The sequence below is a fragment of the Pleurodeles waltl genome, chromosome 4_2 (genome assembly GCF_031143425.1).
Source record: "Pleurodeles waltl isolate 20211129_DDA chromosome 4_2, aPleWal1.hap1.20221129, whole genome shotgun sequence".
Taxonomy (NCBI): Eukaryota; Metazoa; Chordata; class Amphibia; order Caudata; family Salamandridae; genus Pleurodeles; species Pleurodeles waltl.
Window position 1 is genome coordinate 258,083,539 of NC_090443.1, and position 12,901 is coordinate 258,096,439.

The following is a 12,901-nucleotide window of genomic DNA, read 5'->3' on the forward strand; positions in this document are numbered from 1 at the left end:
AAAGATGAGGAACAAAACCTGATGAGCAGTATATAAGTTGCGGCCCTTTTGCCTAATCATTGGAGAAACTAAGGCCCATATTTATACTTTTTTTGCCGCATTTGCATCATTTTTTTACGCAAAAGTGGTGCAAACTTACAAAATATATTTTGTAAGTTTGTACCATTTTTGCATCAAAAAGTAACACAAATGCGACGCAAATAAAGTATAAATAGGGGCCTAAATTAATCTAAATTCCCTTAACTAAGGTCAAGGGAAATGCTAATTTAGTCTCAGGAAATATAGGAAACTGTCAGCATTGCAGAAATCTCAGTAGAAGTTCAGATACAGAGGTGACTTATGGCATAAAGCCACAGAAAGGAACAAAGAGTACAGAGGTCTGTAACCCTCCAAGTCTCAAGGAAATCTGCTTTTGTCAAAGGACAAAGAGAATCTGCTCTCATCTAACAAGGTGGATACCAATTAAACCTACAGAATCTCTGAGAAGTCTGTCATCAATACCAGTAGTTCTCCATCTTCCTTGCACAGTTGAAGTTTGCAACTCGGATCAAACCTCATACACCTGAAATCGGATATCAGAACAACCTTGTATGTCTCTCGGCGCTTGGTACACAAACAGGAGTTCTTTTCTTCTTAGTTCGTTAGCGCACCTTTGTCCTTGCCAAAGTATCCTCCTGTACCTCACTATCTCAAATAAACAATATGCCTTTAACTGTAGATTCTCACAAACGCAGCTGCAAAGAAAGAATATTGCAACAAGAGCAAAACTGCATGTTAAAGTTAACATGAGAAGCCAAATCTTTTAGGCCTTTAGTTATGCTACATCAATAAGGCATAAATGTGCATTTGAAATACATGGTTACAAGTGCCTCTTGCAAGTTATAAATGGAAATAAGAATTATAAAGAAAGCATGATTATATGCAGTTAAGACATATTAGCATTCGAAATACACAAGTGTAAATGTGCAATAGTACAATTCAGCCTGTTAAAGTCAAACTTTAGAACATACGTATACATGAACTACTAATTTTCACTGTGAATGCATCTTCAGTAATACGATTTAGATGCTCAATTTTACATTAGGAATGTTAAGGCACACAATATGTGTATTGTCGATTACATGGCTATGTCACTTTCGTAAGACATGAAATGAAAATTAATTTTATAAAGCGCATGTATGCCCTAGGGTGTCATGGCACTAGGCTACCGACAGAGAGCAAGAAAAGTAGGATGAAATGAAGATCAGGGATTGAAAAGCCAAGTCTTGAGCTTTTTCCTTAAACCATAAATGGATGAAGAATTCTTGAGATTGGTGAGGAGAGAATCCCTTAGTTTTGAAGTTCCTTGACAAAACTATGGCCTCCCCAGCTAATATTCTTAAACTGAGAAACTAACAGGTTATGAGCCTGTGAAGATCTTAAAGGTCTAGCTGATACATACCATCTAAATTTCTCCTTTACGCATTGTGAGCCTGTACCATGAAGAGCTTTAAACATTTCGACCGTGTGCAAGCGAAACGGTCTCTTCAGGACCAAGTCATCTGGCTTAGTACCAACAAGGAGTGCACTCCATTGTGTAACCACTGAATTAGTCCATACCAATATTACTGATAGGGTGTCTGCATACATTACAATGACCTCTCATGGGCAGTACTTCAGTCACTAGAAGGCACTTTTACCTGTGCCCCACAAGGCAACCACCTTCTGTAGACGTGCAATATCTGGAAGATTACAGAGTACTGTGATGGAATCACTGTAGCTCACTGTAACTCTACTATAAGACAAACCATTCTTATTTCAGGTTAATTGGTCCACAAAACAATGCATCCCATACACCTCATGAGCCAGCAACAAATTTGACATGCAGTCCTGTCCTTGTGGTGGAAAGGGTGCACTGATCACTGTCGCCAGGCCACCAAAAGCGGCCCCACCTCAACCAATAATTACCCAGCTCCTAAATGTTGTGGACAGACACACAATCCTCCAGGAAACCATCAAGTGAGAAGAACAGCTATGCGTAGTGACCGTGGTCATGCTTTTCCCAGATTATACACTGAAGTTGCAACAGCAGTGATGTTCCTTTCAGGCAGTCAAGGAGAAACTCAGAGCAATGAAGATCACATACATGCTCCAGTTTCCAGCACGTCTCAGAATCATCTTTAATGACCTCACTTTGTTCTCTGATGCCCTGGAAAGCACCTGGGCATGGGTGGAGGAACGCCAAGTTCTAAAGTTGATTTATTGTGCGCAGACTCCCACTCCCTTTGCAAACTCAATGGCTACTGTTTGGAAGCTGCTACCCCAATGCACCAGGAAAAAAGAGATGATGCCATAGGTCAGAGGACATGATGCCATATCTCCCACAACAACTGAGATTCCAGACCATGGAGGAGAGGGGGAGTAGCGGCTTCAACTGCGCAAATACCTGACCTTCTAAACTGCCAATCTGGCAGTCACAGCAAAATCACTCCTTGTCGTTGTAGGGACCCGCCCCCCTACTAGTTAGAATTTTGGTTTGGGTTTTCGGTTTGATGATTTCGGGGCAAGAGATGCTTCAAATGGGGAAGTTTAGGGAGTTAGGTGGAAGAGATGTTTTGTGTATGCTAGTTGCAGAGCCCTTAATAGTTGATTGGATATTGTTGGTGCTCGTTGTATTGTTTTGTCAGCTCACAACTTGGGACCATGTTCCTATGTTTTATGCAGGCTCAGACATACACATGCAAACACATGGAGTCCAGGACAAATGGTGGGATATGTAAGGGAACATCTGATAATAACCTGGGACGTAAATGTCCTTAACAACAGGATTAAGTGGGGCAGTCAAGGAATACATCAGGAGAGATGGCCCTATGGTCATCTTTCTGTAGGTGACGCACATCCTGGGGACCAGGTGCTCTTTCCTGGAGAGGTAAGGATACACTAGAGTGTACCACTCAGCCTACACAAGCGGATCCAGAGGGGTGGTCATGCTGCTGACAAGGATGATCCTGTTGGTGGTCCAGGAGTTAGCAGAGAAAATTAGGGACACCATCACAAAGTATTTTGAATTTACCAAAGATATCACATCCTCACAGGTGACTTTATGGAAGACTTTCAAGACGTCTGTAGGGGATGGGCTTTTACCTCCATAGGGGGTACAGGAGGCATAGGAAAGGGAAGCTAGTGTGTCTCGATGGTGAGATTGGGAACCTGGAACGCTCAGAGGGGGCCTCCCACAGAGTGCCCAGCATTGACTGGCCCAGGCACGCCTGGCTCTCTACAACAAACTCTTAGAGCAGAGTAAGCAAACTGGGAGATAAGGCAGTGAAGCTGATTCACTGGCTGGCGATGGCTAACCACCCCTGAACCTTAGTGATGGAGCTGCTGACAGAAGCAGACAATATAGTGCATGTTTTTGCCTCCCAACTCTGTTTCAGGTACGCCACTTGGGAGGCCCCACCGCATGAGAGGGATGAGCCCTTAATTCTAGACCTGCCAATACTGAAGCTCTCAGCCCAGAAAAGCAGGGACCTTGATGCACCTTTTACTGCAGAGGAGATCCAATAGGCAGTCTCCTCAATGCCCTCAGGAAAGGTCTGTGGCCTAAATTGTTTTCCATTGTAACTCTATAAGCCCTACTCATTCCAGCTGATCCCTAATCTGTTGGCACTTTATGAGGAGGTGTACACCACTGGATGCTTCCCACAAGACTTCAGGAGAGCCACTATTGTGATTATCCTGAAACTGAATAAACTCCTAGAAGACTTCGAGTTGTACTGCCCTATCTCCCTTATCAACCTGTAATAAAATTTTTGCCTGGCTGGCTGCAGTGGTGCAGTCGATTGCATGTCCAGAACAGGTTTATAATATGGAGGAGAACTCAGACATGTCTGAGTCGCTTGCATGTGGCGCTTAGAACTAGTGGCTACCGAGTGAGTGTTTGGTATGCTGCATTGGCCCTATCTCCTAGCAGTCTTTCACAAAATCGGTTTTGGACCCAGGTTACTATACTACATACAGAGCTGTGGACTTAGGTTTGCTTTGGTGGGGCCCTTTCCAAGAGATTCCTATTTGGAGGGGGCACCCGGCCGGATGCCCCCTGCCCCCCTATTGTTTGCTCTAGTGCTGGAACCCTTAGCAGAGTGCATCCATATCAACACTAGACTCAGCGGCTTCGACTGGGGGGAGGGGAAAGGATTGCGTATTGCTTCACGAAGATGATATGCTCCTCTTTCTCTTGAACCTTCAAGACTTCCTGCTGAGGCTTATGGCCATCTTTCAGGGGAGGCCTTGGGGCTTATATTCAACTGGAACAAATCATCGTGGAGCGTAGAGCTGAGAATGGGTGTATCCTGGCCAGCGGAGGGCCGTTTTGGTTATTTGGGTATGACTGTAGCCCATTCCCAGTCAAGATACTGGGACCTTAATATCGTCCTGTTAGTTCCCAGGGCTAAGATAGACATGTACGAGTTGGCCCGGCTTCTGCTATCAATCGCAGGCCACAGGGTACTATTTTAGATGATATCTTCCTCTCGCTTCCTGTAGATGCAGCAGTATTATCCCTATCCACTGCTGCCTGCTTTCTTTACAGTTCTGTAGACACATATTTCTACTTTCCTGTGGGTCGGGGAGACCCCTAGGGTGTCTTTAGAAATGTGCATATTCCCTACGTTTGAGGCAGGATTAGGGTAGGCAGATGTTAGGCTGTACTGATGTGCCTTGCAACTGATGAACATAAACGACTGGTTTTGGATGGACAGGGGTGACCCAGCTCACAGACTGGAGTTATCACTGCTGCAGCCATATGGCCTACTCTCCTTGCTGTATGATTGGACGTTCCTGAGCTGTCTGCCACCTGTTATGTAGGTCCCGATCTTGTTGTTATGCAGCTCTTTGTCATATGAGACGGTAATGCACGCTCATGGAGGCAACTCCCCACTGGCAGAGGATGTGGCTAACAGAAATGGTAGGCCTGGCAGGGTTCCATCAGTGGGAGTTAATTGACATCTTCGAACTGGGGGGGTGTTTAGAGGGATGTGCACATTTGTTTTTTCCGAGAACTGATGGATGAGTTCCATCTACACTCCTCACTGTTTTATCAATATCTTCAATTGGAACACGCTCTGGAGGGCTAAAAGGATACAATGGAGACTCTCTGTGAGTTTAACACGCTTGAATGCAAATTAGTCACTGATGAGTGGGGTAAAGGTGGTATCTCAAGGCTGTATAAATCTGTAGTCAGAAATACCCCTGATCCCCTGCGGACACTGAGGGTGCAGTGGGAGGACGGAAGGGGCACCGTCAAGGATGAGGAATGGGAGGAGGCGAAAATGGCCTCAAGAATGCTTGACATATCCATGCACTTCCGTCCAGTCCAGTCCAATTTTCATTGTGTTTTTTATTCCCTGAAGGATCTCTGGCATATGAGATGTGCTCAAAACCCCCATGTTTGGGCTGTAATTTCTCTCTGGACTTCCTTTATCATATTCTGTAGACCTGTCCGGGCATGCAAGCATACTGAACTGCCATCAATGCTCGGATTGAGTAGGTGGTGGGCATACCATTACAACATGACACCAAGATTATCCCAGTGGGGATCATGGATACAGTGGTGGACCCAGGAGCCATGCACTCCTTATTTGTCACAGCATACATGGGGGCCAAGAGAGACATGGCCAGGCACTGGCGGGATGCACAGATGCCTCCATTACCTGAATGGCACAGAGGCTTGGAATCCTTCACAGTGATGGTAAAGTTGGTATAAAAGGAGCAAAGGTCCTTCAAAAGTATGACCATATTTGAAGGGCAAGAACTGGATTTAAGGAATAATAGGTCAGGAATGCGGCCAGGTGAAGGAATGCTTTTATTTCTTAAGGGACTGAAACTACATTCTTCATTTGTCCAAAGACAGTCTCTATGTACTTTGCTGTGGATAATTCTGCTGGCATTAAGAGTCAAAATAGTTCTTCATATGATGGTCCTGCAGGCCTGAACTTGTCACAGTTTTGTTTTGTTATCTTGCATACACAAAATAAAACAGAATTTGTTATAAAAAAAGATATTATTGAATTTATGAAATATGAACAGTATTGTTGGACCTGGCTTTTTGGCAGGGTCATCCCCAAACTTTTTGCCTCCTTCCTCCTATTTTTTCTGACCGGTTGTTGTTGGCTTTTGACCTCTGGGCACTTTACCACTGCTAACCAGTGCTAAAGTGCATATGCTCTCGTGTAAATTGTACTATTGATTGGTTTATCCATGATTGGCTATTTAATTTACTTATAAGCCCCTAATAGAGTGCACTATATGTGCCTAGGGCCTGAAGATTAAATGCTACTAGTGGGCCTGCAGCACTGGTTGTGCCACCCACTTCATTAGCCCCTTAACCTTGTCTCAGGCCTGCCATTGCATGGCCTGTGTGTGCAGTTTCACTGTCACTTCGACTTGGCATTTAAAAGTACTTGTCAAGCCTAGAACTCCACTTTTTTCTACATATAAGTCACCCCTAATGTGTGCCCTAGGTAACCCCTAGAGCAGGGTGCTCTGTGGGTAAAAAGCATGACATGTACCTGTGTAGTTATATGTCCTGGTAGTGTAAAACTCCTAAATTCGTTTTTACACTACTGTGAGGCTTGCTCCCTTCATAGGCTAACATTGGGGCTGCCCTCATACACTGTTGAAATGGCAGCTGCTGATCTGAAAGGAGCAGGAAGGTCATATTTAGTATGGCCAGAATGGTAATACAAAATCCTGCTGACTGGTGAAGTCGGATTTAATATTACTATTCTAGAAATGCCACTTTTAGAAAGTGAGCATTTCTTTGCACTTAAATCTTTCTGTGCCTTACAATCCACGTCTGGCTGGGCTTGGTTGACAGTTCCTTCTGCATTCACTCAGACACACCCCAAACACAGGGTACTCAGCCTCACTTGCATACATCTGCATTTTGAATGAGTCTTCCTGGGCTGGGAGGGTGGAGGGCCTGCTCTGACACAAAGGACTGCCACACCCCCTACTGGGACCCTGGCAGACAGGATTGAACTGAAAGGGGACCTGGTGCACTTCTTAGCCACTCTTTGAAGTTTCCCCCACTCCAAAGGCACAGTTGGATATAAAACAGGGCCTCTGCCCTGCCTCATCAGACACTTGCTGGAGAAGAAACCTGAATCAGAAACTACATCCTGCCAAGAAGAACTGCCGGGCTGCTCAAAGGACTCACCTGTCTGCTTTCTCCAAAGGACTGCTGCCTTGCTGTTGGCCTGCTGCCTTGCTGAACTCTTGTCTGGCTGTAAAAGTGCTCTCCAAGGGCTTGAATAGAGCTTGCCTCCTGTTCCCTGAAGTCTCAGGACCAAAAAGACTTATCTTTTTCACTTGGACGCTTCGTGCGCCGAAATTTTCGATGCACAGCTTGTTCCGCTGCACACTGACGGTGATCGACGCGACACCTTCGGGACGACCGGAACTTCGACGCACGGCCTTGCAAAGACAACGCCACCCGACTTCCAGAGGAGAAATCGACGCGACGCCTGCCGTGAGATAGAAACTTCGACGCACAGCCCCGCGGAACGACGCGCAGCCAGAAAACAAGCAGGAGAATCCACGCACAGACCCCGGACATCTGGTAATCCCCGCGACCCATAGAAAGAGACTGTCCGCGCGCCGGAAAACGACGCACGACTTTCCCGCGTGAAAAATAACGACGCAAGTCCGTGTGTGCTGGGGAGAAATCGACGCACACACCATTTTTCCACATATCTCTTCTTCTGCGGCCCTTTGCTGCGATTTTCCACCAGAAACCAGGTACTTTGTGCTTGAAAGAGACTTTGTTTGCTTTTTAAAAGACTTAAGACACTTTATATCACTTTTCAGTGATATCTTTACAAATTCATATTGCAACTTTGATCGTTTTGACCTGCAAATACCCAGATAAATATTATATATTTTTCTAAACACTGTGTGGTGTATTTTTGTGGTGTTATATTATGGTATTGTATGATTTATTGCACAAATGCTTTACACATTGCCTTCTAAGTTAAGCCTGACTGCTCGTGCCAAGCTACCAGAGGGTGGGCACAGGCTGATTTTGGATTGTGTGTGACTTACCCTGACTAGAGTGAGGGTTCTTTCTTGGACAGAGGGCAACCTGACTGCCAACCAAAAACCCCATTTCTAACAGGTATCAGATGGTCTTATTAAGTGCAGAAATGAAAGATAAAATTTAGATAAATTGTTTTGTAACATCTAAACACAAGTAGTAGACAAATAGTAAACAAATTAGAAGAGATTATGTTAGAAAAAGGTGGTTCTTAAGATAAAATAGACAGGGACGAAAGACACAGCCCTAGGAAACCCCCATATGCAAGTGGATAAGAAAAAGAATAGGTGTCAGAGAAGGAAACAATGTAAAACCGGGGCCACTGGATTATGAGACGGGGAGGGACAAATTATGCACCAGGGTTGACTAAATTATGTAGCAGGAAAAAACAATTTATGAGGCATAATGCGGCATAGTTTGTGATAGTATTACTTCATTATTTTGTCATTTTTACACTGGTTAACACTCTCTGGGCATAGGTTTCAGCTCATTCGTTCACATTTAACACCTAAATATAGCACTAAACAGCAGAAAAGTGACGAGTGGATCTTTGTAAAAGGCCTTGCACTGCAACAAGTGTTGCTTCTTTTTTTTAGTAATTGTTGAACCGTTTGAGCTACCAAGATTTGTTTTTTATAACATCTGCACATTATGCAACAGATGATGGCTTATATAGCAAATGTGGCAAATCCATAATTTAGCAAAAATTTCCACAGCTGCTCAAACACATAATTCCAATGGCCCTAGATAAGACCTAGGGAAGAAATAATACAACGCGGTAATAACCACGATTGGCTCAGGAAAGATTAGAAAGAAGGGGAGAGCGGTTTCCCAGTGTCAAAAACTGAAAAAATGTCAAGTATTGCAAGTAAAGAAAGTAGGTTTGAAACATTAACTACCGTCCCATTACAATCAGATAGGTAGAAAATCTCATCAGCTGAGGATGCCAACACAATTTGCGCCAGTCGTGCTGTGGCCTGGTTATACTTTGTGATCAACGTATCTTGTTCCATAGATTTTCTTTGTAGGCATATTTCCTCACACAGCAGTGGTTTAAACCCATCTGTTGGGTAATGCTTTTTTCTCACCCAAGCTCAATTCAACCGTTTTTCCAAAAATACCTCTTTAAACTGTGTTCACTTTCATATCATGTATTCTCTGACACCTGTTTGCTTTTCCGTGCTACTTCAATTCTAGGTAGTTGTTGTTTATCTAATAACTTTCTCAATTTCCCGTAAATTGTTTTTACAATACGTTTTTACTGGAGACTTGTTATTGTTAAGTTCTTAAAAACCTCAGAAATATATAAATATTGACTTTCTAGAGCGCCATGCAAGAACTGCCTCAACTAATTCCCTGCTAGTAGGTTAAACATGCTTTCACCTTACTGCCCAGCTCCAACTGTTTTTATAAACTGAGAGTAGCTGCCACACTTCATACCTAGAAATGTTTTTTAGGGAAACGAAATTTCTTGTAATTCCCATTTGTTGAGTTTCACAATGTTTCATATTTGTACTTTTATTCCGGTTCCCTTTTTCACATATATTTTTAGGCTAGGGAGACTGGCTCAAGCAGAAAATGTCTTGCGGGACAAGCAAAACTGATATGTGCAATGGCCACTCTCCCACCGTTATCCCATGTTATTTTTGTATATCACTTCTGCCATTGAATCCAATGTTCATGCAGATGAACAGTGAAATGTATTTGTGCAATAAGTATAAATTTTAAAATTACGCATATTAAGCCAAGATAAAAACATAACGCACATTTCTATATTTTAACAATACTTTTGATAACATTCTATACAGATTTTAAGTTTTGTGAATTCTGAGTTACATTAACACTTCCCTGGTTTGTGTTACCCGAATTGGTTCTCCTAGTCCTGTAATCATGATGCATTCTGCAATGAACAAGTATCAATTTAGAAAAAAAAGAATACCTATTAAAGACGTCATAATAAACAAAACACATTGCAAAGGTAATTTAAATAAAACTAATTAATTGTATTTAGCAATTTGACGAATTTCACTCACATTTTCCAAAGTTAACAAATAAATTGTGCATAATCTCACACACAGAGAGAAACAGAGTGCAGGGCTAATTTTAGAATTAATCATCTGTAAGAACCAGAGCCACCAAGTGTATGCTTCTGACATTTCTTCCTCCTCACATTTGCTCGTAGTAAATTGTTTAAGATTCTTTTTCAAAGATGATAAGGGGTACAATTGTAAACTTAGGGGCCTATTTAGGAGAGGTTGCTTCACATTTGCACTAGCAAAGTGATACAGGCGTGACGCAAGGCTCTAAATCAGATTTATGAAGCCAGGCAAAGCCACTGTGCATGACTTTTTGTGGCCTCATAAATCTGGAGTAGTGCAGCGTAAGTCGCTGTGTTGCTCTACTCTGCCCTGAGTAGGCGTTCAATGAACGTTACCGTGGCTGTTCCCACACAACACCCATTCATTTTAACACAATCCCAGATTTATAAAGCCATGTAAATCTAGGGATGCAGCAAAAACTTACGCCTCCCCAGGTGAGGCGCAACGAGGAGAAATATGACTATTTTTACTCATTTCTTTCCTCTTTCTAAGTGGGCAGCATTTTGCAAAAACAAAGGGTGCCAGCACAAGGGGAAAGGACAGGAATGAGCCGTATTGGTTAAATATGGCGCATTCCTGCCCTTTCCCTTTGACACAGGGCAGCGCAGCAAGGCGACTTGTTGCCCTGCCATGCGCCAAAATTTTTTAAATATATCCCTTCTTTTTTTTACACCATTTGGATTGTGATGATTGCTTTGGCTCGTGGATTGGAAGGCTTTCACTGGGAATGCTTCTTGCAGTTAAGAATTTAATGATACACTTTGCTCATCTCTCTGATTTTGTCTTGTACAGTGCATCTCCTGAAGAAGTTGCCTGTTGGGGTGAATCCTTTGAGAAACTTCTTTCCAGCAAAGGTCAGTAGCATCTTTCACTTTCGTGAAGGAGATTTAATGCTGGTCTCGTACTCGTGAAAACAATAAACTGTAATCCGCAGCCACCAAGGTGTTAACAATTCTCACCGAGCAGCCGAAGAGGAAACACATTGTTCTGTCATATTCAAACCTATGCCTTGCTTAACCGTATGGGAGTTGATGTCATCTTTCCACAGCTTGTCTATGAGCAACAGAGAAATCATTTAGGTCCCCTGTCTTGCACAAGGGCAGGGACTAGTCAGAAGTCAATACCTCCCTCGTAGTATGTGACCCTACTGATGTTGTTTTAGGACTCGGATGATGTCTATTGGCACTCCGCACCTCGCCCAGGGGTATGACACGCTTATTACCCCCCAACAACACCCCTGCCTTGCGAGTGTGGAGGGGAACTTTTTCTCCCACTGCCTTGTCAAAAGGCTCAGGGTGCACACTACACATCCACCGCGCTCTCTGATTTGCCCAAATGGGGAACGGGGGGAAGAGAGTTGACAGCTGCTGCGCTGTGATTTTCTCAATTGCAACATAGCTCTGGCTGTGGAAGAAATCAGCTGATCCAGCAGTCCTTGCCACTCAAAACAGTGTATGACATGAAAGCCCGAGGCAGATGCTAGCTGTCCTGCTGACCTTTCCACAATTTGTGAACGAGCTTCTTTCAATGTTCAAAAATGAAGGTGAAGGAGTCAGGAAGGAGCTTTCAGCTGCCCTGACCCTTACCATTTTGTAGGCCAAGTGGGACCATGACATCTGACAGCAGCTGCAATGCCATATTCGCAATTGAAAATAGAATACCCGACGGCCTTTGGGATTTTGTTTCCTTTGACAAAAGTAAACATTACGCACTTCTATACTTGGGCAATGTGGAGAGATCGAAAACTCCCTTGTTCTTGAGTAAGGTTGGGGTGGAATTACTACAGCTGCACCTTTAAATAATTCCTAAGGGACAGTGGAATAACGAAACTCGAGGGGCCCCCTTGCAAAGTACAGGTACCCCCCACCCCCTCTCCTAGTCAGGAGCTCTCAGGCCAGGTGCCCGCTGTCCGTGCAAAGGCACTGTGCTCCGCTCAACAGCGGCTGCGGGTAACTTTTTTACACCAGTGCTAAGGGATTAAGGGATAAATACCCCTACCATTGAGCAATGCGGTGGGACTCTTTGATAAGAATGGGTTTTAATGCCCCTACGGAGCCCACACAGCATAGTTCAAGTTGGGGGCTAAGAAACACTGCAGCACCCCTGGATGCAGCAAACACTCTCCCCCCTCGGCCACTAGGAGAATTGGGTTTAGGCAATAATACATGCTCTCAGCCCGTGACATGGCAATGGGTTTAATGTCTTTACACCAATGAACGAAGCCGGAACAGTAGTAGTAATATACCCCTTTCTCCGTTGTCAGTGCTGTGGCCCTAATGCAGGTGGTTCTAAAAGAGACGCCATTAACATCCCCCTAGAACCAGATGCTTGTTTTACTCTACGTGTACTAGAATCGATTAAAAGTATATTTACGTTAAGCAAATGTTGCTTCTTAAGAGTGATGCATTTCAGCAACTATTCAAACAAAACCTCCTGATTTTCGTGAACACTGGGAGTGCTTTAAAAATGGAAAGTCAGTAGGTGTACCGCACAAACAAGCCTTTATCTGCAGTAATGAAGAAACAGTTTCCTTTCTGAGCAACGTCTCTTGACTTTGCCAATGCTTAATCTCCCGCTTAATTTGAGGGCTATCACAATATCATATGAGCTCCTTTGAAATTCCTACAGTGGCTAATGTGCAATAATACAGGACCTGGGCTTTTGGTAATTGTAATACCTTTGAGAACGGCGTGTCTTTTAATAACAGAATTTACATTTCTTTACTTCT

General features: G+C 43.7%; 1 protein-coding gene across 1 annotated transcript in view; it reads left to right on the forward strand.

The window, feature by feature from the left end:
- Positions 1 to 12,901, forward strand: part of RGS18 (regulator of G protein signaling 18) — a 238,137-nt gene that overhangs the window by 140,906 nt on the left and 84,330 nt on the right. The window contains exon 3 of the mRNA XM_069231093.1: positions 10,966 to 11,027. Within this exon, the coding sequence (XP_069087194.1) occupies positions 10,966 to 11,027 (62 nt within the window). The remainder of the gene's footprint in view (positions 1 to 10,965; positions 11,028 to 12,901) is intronic.